General features: G+C 46.3%; 2 protein-coding genes across 2 annotated transcripts in view; both read right to left on the reverse strand.

Annotated features, from left to right (window-relative positions):
- Positions 1-2,728, reverse strand: part of LOC310935991 (uncharacterized protein) — a 4,081-nt gene extending 1,353 nt beyond the window's left edge. Inside the window, exons 1-2 of the mRNA XM_083900007.1 lie at positions 2,514-2,728; positions 1,338-1,409 (exon numbers count right to left, since the gene is read on the reverse strand). Of these exons, the coding sequence (XP_083756133.1) occupies positions 1,338-1,409; positions 2,514-2,574 (133 nt within the window). The 5' untranslated portion in view covers positions 2,575-2,728. The remainder of the gene's footprint in view (positions 1-1,337; positions 1,410-2,513) is intronic.
- Positions 2,729-3,910: 1,182 nt separating this feature from the next.
- pogza (pogo transposable element derived with ZNF domain a) lies at positions 3,911-17,433 on the reverse strand (the record flags this gene model as incomplete). The annotated part of the gene is made up of 23 exons (XM_083899656.1): positions 3,911-4,130; positions 4,199-4,329; positions 4,834-5,037; positions 5,111-5,413; positions 5,519-5,911; positions 5,982-6,156; positions 6,684-6,714; positions 6,813-6,910; positions 7,060-7,119; positions 7,196-7,348; positions 8,224-8,312; positions 8,387-8,464; positions 8,541-8,672; positions 9,099-9,245; positions 9,991-10,091; positions 10,215-10,342; positions 10,704-10,951; positions 11,021-11,098; positions 13,216-13,301; positions 13,400-13,651; positions 13,878-14,069; positions 14,863-14,954; positions 17,414-17,433. 23 exons carry the CDS (start codon positions 17,431-17,433, stop codon positions 3,911-3,913), a joined length of 3,411 nt encoding a protein of 1,136 aa, XP_083755782.1.
- Between the last annotated feature and the right edge of the window lie 606 nt (positions 17,434-18,039).

Consider the following 18,039-nt stretch of genomic DNA (forward strand, 5'->3'; position numbering starts at 1 on the left):
TAGGTTGTGAATGTAAATGATGAACTGTGACGTGAAACGTTGCTGCTCAAAAAGAAAAGTGTCTGGAAATCTATGCGCAGTCTGATAATCATGTCCCGAAGAATATTTAATTCTCTGCACAGTAATGATGCACCTTCATCCACAGGATCACTGTCAAAAGCACATGGTTGTGAAAATAGTCTTCACCTAATATAATTTCTAATGTAGACGACAGAACAGACTTCAAAACTCTGCTGACTGAATGAATGAGGAAGTCAAATACCGTGTGTGTCTGAAAGAGGGCGGAGACAGAGAGAAATTCCAGGTTAGTTGAAGAAAACCTGCCAGTGATCAGGTTTAGGTTCAGGGCGATTGTTGCCAGAGTAACTGACTCAGAGTTAAGCTGAACTGGCTTTTTGAAACCCGAAAAACCAGAGTTTCCCTCATTTCAGGGTTAAAAGACTCAGAGTTTTCACTAAACCTGCTTTGTGAAACAAGCCCCAGGAACATTGTTGGTGTTTGACGGTGTTGTTTGTGTTTGACGGTGTTGTCGTGTTTGACGGTGTTGTCTGTGTTTGACGGTGTTGTCTGTTTGACGGTGTTGCCGTGTTTGACGGTGTTGTTTGTGTTTGACGGTGTTGTCTGTGTTTGACGGTGTTGTCGCGTTTGACAGTGTTGTCGCGTTTGACGGTGTTGTCATGTTTGACGGTGTTGTCTGTTTGACGGTGTTGTCATGTTTGACGGTGTTGTCTGTTTGACGGTGTTGCCGTGTTTGACGGTGTTGCCGTGTTTGACGGTGTTGTCGCGTTTGACGGTGTTGTCGCGTTTGACAGTGTTGTCGCGTTTGACGGTGTTGTCGCGTTTGACGGTGTTGTCTGTTTGACGGTGTTGTTTGTGTTTGACGGTGTTGTCTGTGTTTGACGGTGTTGTCTGTGTTTGACGGTGTTGTCTGTGTTTGACGGTGCTGTTTGTGTTTGACGGTGTTTTCTGTGTTTGACGGTGTTTGTGTTTGGCGGTGTTGTTTGTGTTTGACGGTGTTGTCTGTGTTTGACGGTGTTGTCGTGTTTGACGGTGTTGTCTGTGTTTGACGGTGTTGTCTGTGTTTGACGGTGTTGTCTGTGTTTGACGGTGTTGTTTGTGTTTGACGGTGTTGTCTGTGTTTGACGGTGTTGTTTGTGTTTGACGGTGTTTTCTGTGTTTGACGGTGTTGTCTGTGTTTGACGGTGTTGTTTGTGTTTGACGGTGTTGTCGTGTTTGACGGTGTTGTCTGTGTTTGACGGTGTTGTCTGTGTTTGACGGTGTTTTCTGTGTTTGACGGTGTTGTTTGTGTTTGACGGTGTTGTTTGCGTTGGACTCACTGAAGAAGCTGATGCTGAGACTTGTGTTGTCGTCATATCCTGGAGTCGTGAAGTCGTAATCTTGAGATTGAGCTAAAAAAACAAACACGTGATGTTAACAACAACAGACACACACACATCTCTGTGTGACATCACAGGAAGTCCTGAACCTGTCGGAGAGAAGGTGGAGTTATGCTAATTTATCTTTGTACTATGCTAACATCCCTGGATTGACTGTGTTTTTAGAAAGCTAATGTTAGCTCCACATATATTTATAAGGTATTATATATATATTATATATAATTAGTCCTCAAAAAGATAGGTTTGTTTGACAATTGGTCCACACACACACACACACACACACACACACACACACACACACACACACACACACACACACACACACACACACACACACACACACACACACACACACACACACACACACAGAATGGGAACTGAGGGGGTGGATATTAATTGTTACCAAACAGGAAGTGTCATCACTTAAACGTCCTGTCAATCACATGAGGAGAAAATGAAAACCAGGTGACACACACACACACACAAAGACAGACACACACACACACACACACAGTTTAAATGTTTGTTGAAGAACAAAAATCAAAGTTGAGAGAAAATAGTTTCAAAGAACAAAGAAACAAATGAAAACAATGTGTGTGTGAGTGAGTGAGTGAGTGGGCGGAGCCACAAGTCTTTCTTCTCTAGAGGAAGAAAGTAAGAAAAAAGAGAAGAATGAAAGGAAAGAAGGAGAGGAAACAGGGAAGGAGGAGAGGAGAGGAGAGGAGAAGAGGAGAGGAGGGAAGAGGAGGAGAGAAGGGAAGAGGAGGAGAGAAGGGAAGAGGAGGAGAGGAGGAGAGAAGGAGAGGAGGGAAGAGGAGGAGAGAAGGAGAGGAGGAGAGAAGGAGAGAAGGAGAGGAGAGAAGAGGAAGTGGACCATTTTAAAACAGTGGGGGTCACTTACAGTGTGTGTGTGTGTGTGTGTGTGGGGGGGTCACATAATCCCAACTTTACAGAAACCAGCTGTTCTCTCTCTCATACACACACTCACCCAAACACACACACACACACTCACGCAAACACACACACACACACACACTCACGCAAACACAGACACAGACACACACATACACACACTCACAAACACACAAACACACTCACTCACACACACACACTCACCTGTGGTCAGCAGCAGAATCACTGAGGCTCCACAAAGAGACAGAAAACTGAGAGACAACATGACTGAGAGAGAGAGACACTGAGACACAGAGAGAGAGACACAGACACAGAGAGAGAGACACTGAGACACAGAGAGAGAGAGAGACACTGAGACACAGAGAGAGAGACACTGAGACACAGAGAGAGAGAGAGACACAGACACAGAGAGAGAGACACTGAGACACACAGAGAGAGAGAGACACAGACACAGAGAGACAGACGTCCTGGACGACTGAGCTGTGAATGAACAGACAGAGGGAGTGTGTGTGTGTGTGTGTGTGTGTGTGTGTGGGGGTGTTCTTGTTTTCCTGCCAAGTGAGTTCCCATATGTACAACATGAGAGAGAGAGAGAGAGAGAGAGAGAGTTATTCTCACAGTGACGTCTCTCCCTCCACTTGATTTAAACTGTCACCTGACAACAGGCTCCGCCCCCTGACTCAGGTGTCACTGCATCACATGACACCTGCACAGTTTCCTGTGACACAGCTGGACATAAACAATGGTGTTCACACGCCATTGTTTATGTCCAGCTGTGATGTCATCAGTGACAGGAAACACACAAACACACACAGGGAAACACACACACACACAGGGAAACACACACACACACACACACAGGGAAACACACACACACACACAGGGTAAACTGAGGTGTTTAAATAAAGGGAGAATCAGACAAACATTAGCATCTCTTTAGAACAGCATTAGCATAAACTTGAAATATATTCCATGTGTGAGCCGTTAGCATAGCTTAAGCTAAATTTAAACCGAGGTCAAAGTGTCCCATGATGCATCTCCAAGCCAATCACTGCTGACCTTAGGGAGGTCACTGCCTCACCCCAGGGCATGCTGGGAAAAATGACGTTCTCATGGTTTCTATATTTAACGACAAGGACGATCGACGTTTGTGAACGAGGATCAGGACAGCGTGAGAACCAGTGTGTGTGTGGGGGGGTGTGTGTGTGTGTGTCTGTGTGTGTGTGTCTGTGTAAGTTGTTCCTAATAAATTGCACAGTGAGTCTGAATGTTGTCTTTTTATTTTAGAAGTGTTACAGTGTTGTTATGGTCAGTAAATTCATGTTCCAGGGTTAGTGTTGGTACGGTCAGTAAATTCATGTTCCAGGGTTAGTGTTGGTACGGTCAGTAAATTCATGTTCCAGGGTTAGTGTTGGTACGGTCAGTAAATTCATGTTCCAGGGTTAGTGTTGGTACGGTCAGTAAAAAAAAGAAGTAAAAATAAAAAGGTCTGTTTATCATTTACTGATCTGAACCAATCAGAGTTGAGGAGGCGTGGTCAGAGTCGGATCAGCTGATCAGTGTCTCTGATCTTCATTGATCATGTGATCAGTGTTCTGAGGTCAGCTGACACACCTGAGTGATGCTCCGCCTCCTCGCTGTTCTTTAACTACTGTTTCCTTCATCTGCAGCAGATCCAGACCTGGACCCAGTTCTTCTTCTGCTCCAGGTTCTGGTTCTGGTGTCTCCAGAGTCTGGATCAGAGCTTCTTTCAGGACTTTGATCACGGTCTCTGCCTCTAAACAATCCTTCACCTGTGGATCCAACACTGAGCTGAACGACCTGAGGAGGAGAAACACATTAACACCACAGAAGAAGAAACAGTGAGACTGTGTTAGAGGACAGTTGACCTGTGCAGGACGTCGGCCTTTGAGCTGAGAGTGGAACAAAGTTCACTGATCCAGCAGGTGAACATCAGAGCTACATGATCCAGACCAAGACCGTCCAGACCACCCTGAGACACCAGCTGAGTCCAGCGAGCCTGCAGGACAAGTGAGGACAGACAGGTGAGGACAGACAGGTGAGGACAGACAGGTGAGGACAGACAGACAGGTGAGGACAGACAGGTGAGGACAGACAGACAGGTGAGGTGAGGACAGACAGGTGAGGACAGACAGGTGAGGTGAGGACAGACAGGTGAGGACAGACAGGCGAGGACAGACAGGTGAGGTGAGGACAGACAGGTGAGGACAGACAGGTGAGGACAGACAGACAGGTGAGGACAGATAGACAGGTGAGGTGAGGACAGACAGGTGAGGACAGACAGACAGGCGAGGACAGACAGGTGAGGTGAGGACAGACAGGCGAGGACAGACAGGTGAGGACAGACAGGTGAGGACAGACAGGTGAGGACAGACAGACAGGTGAGGACAGACAGGCGAGGACAGACAGGTGAGGTGAGGACAGACAGGTGAGGACAGACAGGTGAGGACAGACAGGCGAGAACAGACAGACAGGTGAGGTGAGGACAGACAGGTGGACGTACCTGCAGGAAGTCTTTGAGGACAGGTGTCACACAGACGTGCAGTGGCTGCAGGCAGCAGCTGCCTCCAGGTGGGATGACCATGAGGTCAGTGGAGATGGAGGACAGGTGGTCCTTGAACAGAGTGGTCAGGTGACCGCGGTGACTGTCCACCAGGAGGACAGACTCCCTGCTGTGGCCAGAGTCTGCCACACAGGGGCGCCACACCTGCACAGACAGGAGAGGTGTCACGTGAGCACAGTTCAAAGGTCAGAGTGACAGGGAGTGGTGAAATCCTGACCTTGTTGATCCAGATGTTCAGGCGTTCCTGGTCAGAGGAGCCGTCCTGTCGAGTCTCCAGAACAACGTTACAGGGGAAACCTTCAGGAACATGTGACGGCGTTCTTCTGAAGAACAGCAGCGGCGTGAGCAGCGTTCCATCAGAGAGAGCGGACAGGAAGACGTCCAGCAGAGGTTCATCCTCAGGAGACGCAGACAGCTGGAAGGCAGCAGGGTTCTGCTCCTCTAGAGCTTTCTGACCAATGAAGACGGAGAACTCGTCCATGAAGCCGATGGAGCGAGGCAGGAGATGTGTGCTGTGGACCTGCAGCAGATGATAGACATGAACTCAGGCTCCGCCTCCTCATCAGCCTCACAAGTCACATGGGACATTATTGTTGTTGCCTCCTCCTCAGACCCTGACCCTCACCTGCTGGTGCAGAGACTGTAAGAAGCTGTGACACCTGTGTCTGACGTCCAGTGGCAGCCTGAGGCAGCTGCTGTCGTGTCTCAGCATGAAGTCCACGGCCCAGCTGCAGCGCTGCGTCAGCTGACTGTCCTGTCCCAGGAAGGTCTCAGCGACCTGCAGGAGGACGTCTTCACTGACGCTCAGCTGCTGCTCTCGCTGCCTCAGCAACCACCTGACCAAGCGCGCCGTCTTCCACCTCCACTTCCTGTTCCTCAGCCCGCGCTGCTGCTGCTCGGTCCAGGACAGGATGGTGGTGGACGGCGTCTGACAGCGGTGAGACGCCTGAGAGACGCCGTGACACAGTGAGGACAGGACAGCTGTCAGCTGAGACACGGACAGAGAGGACGTCCACATCTGAGACACAAGAGAGACACGTCAGAAAGACCAGAGACCGAAGAATCAGCAGCAACAACGTCCTCCTCACCTGATCAGATGGTGGGCGTGGCCCCGCAATCACCATGGTCATCGCAGGCTCAGAGCAGAGGGGGGAGGGGGAGGGGAGGGCTTTGATTGACAGCTGTGTGGACATGGTCTTACTGGAGGACATCAGGTGGATGGGAACAAAGCCGCTGTGTCCTCGGTCACCTGCTGATGTCACACTGAGAGGGCGGAGCCACAGCTGTCAGTCATTTCACTTTTCATTATTACACAGGAAGTGATGCAAGGAGGGAGGGGTGTGTGTATCACAGGTGTGTGTGTGTGTGTTTACCTATCACAGGTGTGTGTGTGTGTGTGTGTGTTTACCTATCACAGGTGTGTGTGTGTGTTTACCTATCACAGGTGTGTGTGTGTGTTTACCTATCACAGGTGTGTGTGTTTACCTATCACAGGTGTGTGTGTGTGTGTTTACCTATCACAGGTGTGTGTGTGTGTGTGTGTGTGTGTTTACCTATCACAGGTGTGTGTGTGTGTGTTTACCTATCACAGGTGTGTGTGTGTTTACCTGTCACAGGTGTGTGTGTGTGTGTGTGTTTACCTGTCACAGGTGTGTGTGTGTGTGTTCACGTGTCACAGGTCTGTGTGTGGGTGTGTGTGTGTGTGTGTGTTCACGTCTCACAGGTCTGTGTGTCTGTGTGAGTGTCTGTGTGTGTTTAGGTGTTTACCTGTCACGTGTGTGTGTGTTTACCTGTCACAGGTGTGTGTGTGCTGTCCTCTGTCTGAAACACAGTAACATTGTTTTGAACTCTGTTTTCTATAATTATCATAGACATAAAAACTGTGTGTGTGTGTGTGTGTGTGTGTGAGTGTGTGTTACCTGTGTGGACTCTGCAGTCATGATCAGGTCTCTCTGTCAGATGATTGGCCATCACATCTCCTCTGTAGGTGTTGAGTTTACATGACACACACTCCAACCTGTGTGACAACCTGAGACACACACACACACACACACACACACACACACACACACACACACACACACACACACACACACACACACACACACACAGGTAAAGTCCTGTCACTCACCAACATTAAAGACAGTCAGAGTAACAGCTGTTTACCGAGGGTTGGACAGGAAGATGCTGTGGTACGGTTGGTTTTGACTGAAGGTCACATGATTACTGTGGAAACACAAACAGAGATGATGTCACCACCTTTAAATGTCCTCACATCAGTGAACACATGACCTGCACATACTTGATCATGTGGTTGGCGTAGGAGGCGGAGCAGCAGGTGATGAAGCTGCAGAGAGAACAGTGAACCAGAGACAGGAAATGACCTCGGATGTTAGGGATGGACGAGAGACACTCCACACAGAGGAGAGGAGAGAGAGAGACACCAGCCTCCTCACTGAGAGAGAGAGAGAGAAAGAGAGAGAGAGAGATCATTAGAACAGGAACAGACTTTTATTTATTATAAGAGTGGGGTTGTGTTCTGATTGGTTCTACTCAGTCATCGGCCTTTTCTCAATACCCAAGTATGTCAGTATGTACTTGCTTACTTGGAAAGTACGACTGAAGTACATACTTGAGAAGTACGGGAGTACATGAGCACGATTCTTCATTTGGAACAGCAGTTACTTCCTTGTTCTACTGTTTGAATGGCAGGTGGTGCGAAGCACTTAAGCCTCATTACCGCCACCTACAGGGTTGATGAATGAACATATAAAATAAATGTTATAAATACATCTATTGTTATTTTAACATTTCACATCACCTCCGACAGCACAGCTGTCAAATTATAAATACATCATATTTTAATACACAAACCACATGTTTGGATTATAAATGACTAATTTCTCGCCTCAAATGATTTTAAAACTGCGTTCAGGGACACAGAAAAATATTTATTTCAGGTTTAAATTAGTATTTTATCCTGCCATGTTCCGCCAAAATGCATTCTGGGATATATGGCTTTCCCAAGTACGCTCCAGTCACCACCTGATGCATACTTAAAATGGGCAGAGCGAGAACACTTCCTGGTATGAGAACCGTACTCGCTGCTCGTGTTCTTGAGAAATGGAACAGAACTTGGACTGAGGCTGATGACGTACACACAAGTACACACAAGTAAGCACAAGTACACACAAGTACGCACAAGTATGGATATTGAGAAACGGCCATCGACTTGCAGTTACTCAAAGCTGTGACATCACTTCCTGTCCATGTCTAGGCACCAACCTCTTCCTGTTTACAACTGAACGGTCATGTGATGAGTTGCAGTACCTGAGGCTGGACAGCAGGGGGCCCAGACTCTGCACTCGTTTCCTCTTTGGCACTTCCTGTGGAGGTGGCGTTGAGTCGACTTTTATGACCTTGAAATAAGAATCTGATGACTCAGCGTTTTTTTTCAGATAGGGTAGCCCCGCCCACACGTGAACACACTTACCTTATATGGAAGGACTTTCTTCATCATCACCTCATCATCTTCAGCTCCTTCCACCATCGAGTAAGTCCTCACTGTGACCTGAGACACACACACACATTAACACACATTAACACACATTAACACACACACACACACACACAGCTAACAGGTGTACCTTAGTTCCAGGTGTGAGTCCAGTGAGCTGAGCAGGTTTGATGTAGGTGTTGTGCAGCTCTTGGTGTCTCTTGCGTTGTTGTGCGTACAGGAAGTGAAGACGACACTTGTTACAGTCAAACATGTATTTCTTCTGAAAACATGAAAACACAACAGACAAGAAACTGACATCAGCACATGTGTCCCTGAGAGACGAAGGACATGATGAAATGATGAGGACGTGAGGACATGATGAGGACATGAGGACATGATGAGGACATGAGGACATGGTGAGGACATGAGGACATGATGAGGACATGGTGAGGACATGATGAGGACATGGTGAGGACATGATGAGGACATGATGAGGACATGAGGACATGGTGAGGACATGATGAGGACATGATGAGGACATGATGAGGACATGAAGAGGAAATGGCGAGGACATGGTGAGACAACATAGCTCCGCCCCCTGCTGACACTCACCATCCAGACCCTGACGGTCTCTGACCCTGGCTCAGGCTGTGTGTGTGTGTGTGTGTGTGTGTGTGTGTGTGTGTGTGTGTGTGTGTGTGTGTACCTGGTGTTGGGTCACATGATGCTGGTACTTGGTCTGATCCACCAGAACCTTCAGACAGTAGTGACACAGCAGATATCTGGTGTCAGCATGAACGTCCTCAAAGTGTGACCACACGTCCGAGTAGAAGGAAGATCTGAAGTCACACACCTGCAGCACAGGTGCACGGGGTCACATGATCTCATGGTCACATGGTCACATGGTCACATAGTCACGTGGTCACATGGTCACATGGTCACATGGTCTCATGGTCTCATGGTCTCATGGTCTCATAGTCACATGGTCTCGTGGTCACGTGGTCACATGGTCACATGGTCACATGGTCTCATAGTCACATGGTCACATGGTCTCATGGTCACATGGTCACGTGGTCACGTGGTCACATGGTCTCATGGTCACATGGTCTCATAGTCACATGGTCACATGGTCTCATAGTCACATGGTCTCATGGTCACGTGGTCACATGGTCACATGGTCTCATGGTCACATGGTCTCATAGTCACATGGTCACATGGTCACGTGGTCTCGTGGTCACATGGTCACATGGTCTCATGGTCACATGGTCTCATAGTCACATGGTCTCATAGTCTCATAGTCACGTGGTCTCATAGTCACATGGTCACATGGTCACATGGTCTCATAGTCACATGGTCTCATAGTCACATGGTCTCATAGTCACATGGTCTCAGTCACATGGTCACGTGGTCACATGGTCTCATGGTCTCATAGTCACATGGTCTCATAGTCACATGGTCTCATAGTCACATGGTCTCATAGTCACATGGTCTCATAGTCACATGGTCTCATAGTCACATGGTCACGTTGTCACACACACACAGTCTCACACACACACACACACTCACAGTCACAGGTGAACATGTCAGCTGCCTCTCACCTGGCAGACGTACGGCATCTCTCCTGGTTTGTGCACCTTCTTCATGTGCAACAGGAAACGAGGCTCAGAGCCAAAGTTCCGCTCACAGATCCGACATGTGGCTGTAAACAAACAACAGTGATGACATCACATCCAGGTGATCCAGTGCAGGTGTTCACCAGAGTCACTGCTGTTTTCAGCTACATGTTTGAAAACCTCTGTGTGTGTGTGTATCAGTTACACACCTGAGGACATGCACTGCCTGTGGTCGTCCTCAAGGTGGCACTGCAGTTTGAATGGGGAAAGAAAGCGACGGTAACAGTGAGGACATGAAGGTTTGATGTCCCTGTGCAGCAGAGTGTGACTCATCAACCTGACAAACACACACACACACACAGTAAATAAACATTTACATCCAATAACACTAAACTCTTTTTGATAAAAGTATTTTTTTAAAACAAGAGTAAATAACCAGAAAAAGAGAGGAAGAAGAGAAGAGAGAAGCAAATATGTGATAATGATGTGATAATGACAGTAAAGATGTGATAATGACAGTAAAGATGTGATAATGACAGTAAAGATGTGATAATGACAGTAAAGATGTGATGACAGTAAAGATGTGATAAAGACAGTTAAGATGTGATAAAGATGTGATAATGACAATAAGGTGTGATAATGACAGTAAAGATGTGATAAAGACAGTTAAGATGTGATAAAGGTCAACGGTCTCTCACTCGATGTTGTTGCGTGTTGTCGTGGGACAGTAAACGCAGCAGAAATCTTCTCTGGACAGTGGACTGTTGGTGTGGGCGGGGCTTTGTCCAAGGGCGGAGCCATAGTAAAAATCCTCTACCAGCATCACCAGTTTACCCTGAAGAAAGACGGGGGGAGGAGTCATGCGCTCCTGCAGGGGGCTGTAGGTGGGCTCAGGGGCGGGGCTATCAGGGTCTGACAGGACTTCATCAGACGACCTGTGAGGCGTCTGCACAGGAAACACAACTTTAGACTGAAGGAGACAAACAGGAAGTAGTTTACAGACCAGCAGACTCACCATCTTCTTCTCCTCTCTGCTCCTCCTCCTCCTCTTCTTCAGGTTCTCCAAACTCTGAGTGATGCCAGGACTGCACAGCTGGAGGAGGAAGAAGAGGAGGAAGAGGAGGAGGAAGAAGAGGAGGAAGAAGAGGAAGAAGAGGAAGAAGAGGAAGAAGAGGAGGAGGAGGGGGAGGAGGAGGAGGAAGAGGAAGAAGAAGAGGAGGAGGGGGAGGAAGAGGAGGAAGAGGAGGAGGAAGAAGAGGAGGAGGAGGAAGAGGAGGAAGAGGAGGAAGAAGAGGAGGAAGAAGAGGAGGAAGAGGAGGAGGAGGAGGAGGAGGAGGAGGAAGAGGAGGAAGAAGAGGAAGAAGAGGAGGAGGAGGGGGAGGAGGAGGAGGAAGAGGAGGAAGAAGAGGAGGAGGGGGAGGAAGAGGAGGAGGAAGAAGAGGAGGAGGAGGGGGAGGAAGAGGAGGAGGAGGAAGAGGAGGAGGTAAAGAAACCATTTTTTTCTGACAATGTGACCCTTAGGGCTGTAAAGTCAAAGTGGACTGGTCGACTAATTGGTCGTCACACTCTGACTCGACCAAAATTGTGATTGGTCGACTACGTTTTTTGTTTTTTTTTATGGTGAATTTCATTAGGAGGAAAGTACCACATGCTAATAGGGGTGTTTTACAGCAGCCGTGCTTCACATGTAACAGCCTGTCATCAGAGAACACCCCCTTTGTTTTCCACTATTTTGGTTTAGTCCAGCCCAGTGAGTTGTTGTCGCTCCGTGGTTCATGAGGACAGACAGATTAGTGTTGTCATTAATTAGACGTTAATTTTGATCTTTTCATGTGAGGCTACAGTCTCAGTCCTCCTGTCACATCCATGTCAGACATCATCAGTGTGGCAGCATTTTTCAAAAGTAGAAAAAAGTGGAACACAAACTTTGCAAGCAACAGTTTGCTTTTCACAGCTCTACTACAAACATGACATATCATTTAAAAACGCTAAGCTAAGGTTGATCCGTCAGTTTTGAGTATGAACATATCAGAATTATTAGCATATTTCAATGTTTTAATCTATTAATCGTTCATTGGTTTTATAACTGCAGACACACCTGCTCGTAACAGCAGCAGTGTCCCGCGGTCTATTTGTGTCTCAGCCGCGAAGCTGCACTGTTCAGTCTCACTCTTCAGTCTCACTCTTCAGTCTCACTCTTCAGTCTCACTCTGTGTTCTTCAACAGTTATTGTGCTGATATTACTAGTTATTTTTTGATATCACAGCTATGATATTGTGCAGATGAACGTAATGCAAAACGCTGTCAGAGCCGTCAGACTCTGTTGAACTCCAGCCGCGGCTGCGGGTCTTTTCAAAATAAAAGAGCCGCACCCACAAAGTACCCCCCCGTCGATTAGTCGATTTTTGGTCGAAATTTCAGGGCTTTAGTCGACCAAGAGTTTCTTTGGTTGATTACAGCTCTAGTGACCATCACCATGTAAAACACTGGATTTTTACTCCCTGACAGAACAAACATCATATAATACAATGCTTCTGGTCCCTGAATGCCTCACTACTACTGCTGTTACCTCTGGTCCCTGAACACCTCACTGCTGCTGTTACCTCTGGTCCCTGAACACCTCACTACTGCTGCTGTTACCTCTGGTCCCTGAATACCTCACTGCTGCTGTTACCTCTGGTCCTTGAACGCCTCACTACTGCTGCTGTTACCTCTGGTCCTTGAACGCCTCACTACTGCTGCCGTTACCTCTGGTCCCTGAACGCCTCACTACTGCTGCTGTGACCTCTGGTCCCTGAATACCTCACTGCTGCTGTGACCTCTGGTCCTTGAACGCCTCACTACTGCTGCTGTTACCTCTGGTCCTTGAACGCCTCACTACTGCTGCCGTTACCTCTGGTCCCAGAACGCCTCACTACTGCTGCTGTTACCTCTGGTCCCTGAACACCTCACTGCTGCTGTTACCTCTGGTCCTTGAACGCCTCACTACTGCTGCTGTTACCTCTGGTCCTTGAACGCCTCACTACTGCTGCTGTTACCTCTGGTCCTTGAACGCCTCACTACTGCTGCTGTTACCTCTGGTCCCTGAACGCCTCACTACTGCTGCTGTTACCTCTGGTCCCTGAACGCCTCACTGCTGCTGTTACCTCTGGTCCCTGAACGCCTCACTACTGCTGTTACCTCTGGTCACTTAACGCCTCACAGACTTACACACATGAATCCTCTGAGCCGGTCGATTAACTCGTAGTGTGACCCACAGTTGAGACAGTCTGGAGGAGACACATGTTCCTGCTGACCTGAAGACACACACACACACACACACACACACACACACACAGAGGGTGAGTCATGTGACCACAGGAGCAGATCAGTGATCTCTGTCTCTGATTCAAACCTTTGTGTTGCAGTTTGTGAGAAGTTGCAGTTCGGTTGCTGCAGGTGGGCGGAGCCAGGGTCCTCAGTGCAGCTGGGGGAGTGAGCTGTGTTATGGTGGGCGGGGCATGTCGCATGTGAGGCGGGGTCTTTGGGCTGGCAAGAGGCGGGGGCTTCAGGCTGGCGAGAGGCGGGGTCTTCAGGTTAGTGAGAGGCGGACTGAAGTTGACATGCTGATTCAGAACCTTCTGAGCTTCTTCACCTGAGATCACACCTGCAACACACACACACACACACTTACTAAACTGGGCTAAATGTACCTCCCCTATAATCCAACATATTCCGTCCATGAAAATGAAATGAAGCAGGAATATGAGACTTTTTCAAAGTTCCCACAGATCGATCACTGCATTAACAGGAAGTGAGTTCTCTTGTGTGTTACCCTCTTAAATGTCCTATTTGGATTCAGACTCACTAAGACCTCAGGAGGGGGTGTGTACCTGTGATGATGGGGGTGGAGCCAGCCTGAGCCTCAGGTTGTGGACAGTGGGTGTCAGCAGTGGGCGTGGCTGTGGGCGGAGCTGCGGTGGTGATGTGGTGACTTCCTGTCACAGTGACAGGAAGCTGCAGTGAACTGAATCCACTGACTGAACCTGAAGGTTGAGAGCACAGCTTCAACTCTGCAGCGCCACCTGCAGGATCAACACAGACATTCTCTAGAGTTTAAATGAGACGAGTCATGTGATCAGCTCATGTTCATGTAATACTGACCTCCAGGAAGAAGAGGGATCAGCTGACCGTTCAACCTGAAGAACAGAGGACCAGCTGAGGGCTGGACGGACACACACACACACACACACACACACACACACACACACACACACACACACACGGTTAAAGATGAGCAGCAGTGTACAGTGAAACAGTGTAGTTGTATAGTTGTGTCACCGTCAGTGTGGGGGGGGCGCTGCACTTCTTCAGTAGCTGTTTTGGGATGGAGAGGATGATGCTCGGTGATTGGTCCATCTCCTCTTCTGGTGACACTGTAGATATATTGTAAATATACTGCAAATATACTTTCAATACAGTGTAATTATACTGCAAATATACTGTAAACACACTGTAAATATACTGCAAATACAATGTAAAAAATACTGTAAATATTTTCTCAATGCATTTTAAATATACTGTAAATATATTGTAAATGCAAATATACTGTAAATGCATTGTAAATACACTGTTAATACACTGTAAATACACTGTAAACATATCATATATCAGTGTATCATATATGAAACAGGGACAATAAATATGGTCAAATTCTGCTCTGACACAAACTGACTGTAACACAGAGTATTATTAACACACTATTATTTGTTGTGGTTTCACAGGAATTGTAAACAACTCTCAAATGATGATTTACATGTATTTTAAAATAATACTGTGAACAGTATTAACATTTAAACAGATGAATCCACTCTTTACCTTCAGCCTGCAGTGATGAAGGCTGATCTTCATCACACTCCATGGTCAGGTCAGTGTCCTCACCTGCGTCACACTGCACCTGCATCGTCCACCTGCAGAGACGAGGACACAACCATCATTGATTCATCCATTATTAATCCATGACTAAATGAATGTTGTGTTTCCTCATCAGTTCACACATTCATCCTCTCATTTTTAGGTTTGATAAAACACTGACCAATATTTGATGATCGGATCACAGTTTATTATTGACAGGACGTCACCGAGCAGACGTGATCAGGACAAATAAGATCAGAAACATTTAAATGTGTCTACACACACACACACACACATCAGAGAGTCATCTATCAAAGCCACCAGTGTGCCCTTCAAAATAAGATGGTGGTGGATGACGTGAATACATGAATACATGTGTTCACCATCTAGGGCAGGGGTCACCAACGTGGTGCCCACGGGCACCTGGTAGCCCGCGGGCACCGTATTGGCTGCCTCACTTCACTTCACCTCACTTGCATGTATCCGTATGATCGCTCAGTAAAATATCTTTGATATTGTTTATAAAAACTGATAATCATTAGGAGTAAGCACTGGAATGAATGTGTATGCAGTTGAATGCATAATATTAATCATTTAAATGGTAAACAAACAAAAAAATATTATATGGTAGCCCTCCATATTATTTTTTACCCTTAAGGTAGCTCTCTGTCTCAAAAAGGTTGGTGACCCCGATCTATGGTCACATGACTGTCGTCAGGCCTGTGCAGTCGAGGATGACGACATTTCATGTCTATTCATCATGTCACCATTTTCACTTCCATTTCAGCATATTAACCATTTTCAGGTCAGTAGCCACGCCCCCTGTGGTTAGTGTCCCCTAGTGGTGACCAGTATTACTTTAGTCGTGTTTGGAACTGTCCAGTTTGGTTGAGTACAGTACATATATGTTTGTGTTCCCATTAGGAGTAGAAACAAAATAACCAGCACCATGGTCAGGGCGGAGCTACACCGGCTCAGCTGACACACTCCGCCCACACTCCACCAACCAAGTACAGGTAGTGTTTTCAATGGAAAAACAAGCCTGACTCAGGACTGTACCATTCCAAACTGTACTGTACCAAACTGAGCCATGATGGAAACACGGCATTTTAGGTCCTCCAAAAAATAGGTCATATATTGGATTTGGTCATCAAGACCAGGACACCCTTGAAAATCAATGGGATTGTCCTGGTTAAATAAAGGTTAAACAAAAATAAAGACCTGAACGCAGCCAAAAAGTAACACAGGTGCACCTCTCACGCCCCCCAGTGGCCTGGCTGTGCACCACCAGCAAATTACAAGATGTTTCCTTAAACAAACTGCTATCATTAATAGTCACGTTTTTAAATGTGATTTTAAATGATAGATCAAACTCAGCTGACAGCTAGATAATATTGTTCAAGTAATATTATTGTATGTGGGGTTTTTTTTATATAATTCAATATGTTCTGATTTCTTTGCTCCATGAAACAAAGAAATCATTCAAACTGAACAAAAACAAGACATTTGAGAACATCATCATTTCCATGTTTGACAAAAGCTGAACAATAAGTTTCTACATTTTATAAATCAAACAATAATAATCAATAATCAACATATTTTGTAAATAATCAACCCTAACTTTCTACACCTCATCCTTTAATCAGTCAATCTGATTCATTATTTAAATTATATTCATACTAATTTACAAATCAAAAGCTGTTTTACTGCAGCTGAAAAACAAGACACAACATGAACCATGTGAATATGTAGTAATTTTACATTTTTAAATGTTTCATTAACAGGACAGTTCATTGTCTCTTTTATATTTAAATATAATTCAATTAGATGAAAAACTATATTTCTACTGTTTTATAAACATGAAGAGAACAAGTCACTGCCTTTAATAATCATATTAGCCAGCTCAGCTAACAAGCTAATGAAGGCACAAACACTATAATAACGTTGTATTTACAATCATTTCGCTGAATTTACACGAACAGTGTGAACTAACTCAAATATGACACGAACAAAGTCAGTGATAAACTTCACTGCAACGGACGAGCGCCCCCTTTCAGCAATCAGCTACACATGCTAGCAAGCTAGCCTCGCAAGCTAACTCTGTGACTTCTATATCTCTGCTAATATCCTCACAAAGGTAAACGCAGGCGCGCGCTTACCTTGTTTGTAGCCTTCAAATGTTAAATAATAAACTTATTCGATAAAATTTACACTTTTAAATCATCACTTTTCTAAAAACACTAACTGTTCTTCTCACACATGAGCTGTTAGCTGTTAGCTGTTAGCAGCGGGTACACGACAGTGAGGACTGACTACGGCAGATATCACTGTGTCCCTCCGCTTCTTCCGCCGCTCGTTGCTGCACCGAGGCTCCGCTCAGCACCGAGGTCGGCGGAGGGATATCTGACATTAGCATTAGCTTTAAAAAAAACACGTTATACACCGAGAGCTTTGAAATGTACGTAAACACCTGGAGTGTGTGTTATATTTACCTTTACGTGAAACACGACGTCACCTGAGTTCGACCACCGTCATAGTATTCATTCATTCACCCTGAACCTCGTGGGTGTGTGTGTGTGTGTGTGTGTGTGTGTGTGTGTGTGTGGGTGGGGGGTGGGTGTGTGTGTGTGTGTGTGTGGGGGGGGGGGTGTGTACGGTGATTAGCATGCTAACGGAACTCAACATAATTCACTCGCCCGGAGTGAAAGTTAAATATTCACTTATTTAACGTAACTGTAATTCTGACGTAAACGTGACCGTTTGCATTCAAAGTGCTCTGACCGGTGTTCCGGTATCGGTGTTCCGGTACCGGCTCGGTCCACTCAAACCTTCATGTTAGCTCATTAAAAGCTCAGTGGCTAATGTTTACTGGTGAGTCAGCGACATTAACGCTAACGTAGCATTAGAGTTTACACACTGATGCTAGTTAGCTTCCCGCTGCTCGCTTTCTGCTTACATAAAGAAAATATTTAATTTTATTCAAACGTATATGTGTAAGTGTTTTTGTGAAACGTGTTTTTATGTGAAGTGTTTTTGTAAAACATGTTTCACTGTTTGTATGAATGTGTGTTTATTAAAAACATCTTTTCACGATTTCACCATAAAACTGTTTACATTCTTATCTCACAGGCTAGCTCAGCT

The sequence above is a fragment of the Microchirus variegatus genome (assembly GCF_963457635.1).
Source record: "Microchirus variegatus genome assembly, chromosome: 13".
In the NCBI taxonomy this organism is placed as follows: Eukaryota; Metazoa; Chordata; class Actinopteri; order Pleuronectiformes; family Soleidae; genus Microchirus; species Microchirus variegatus.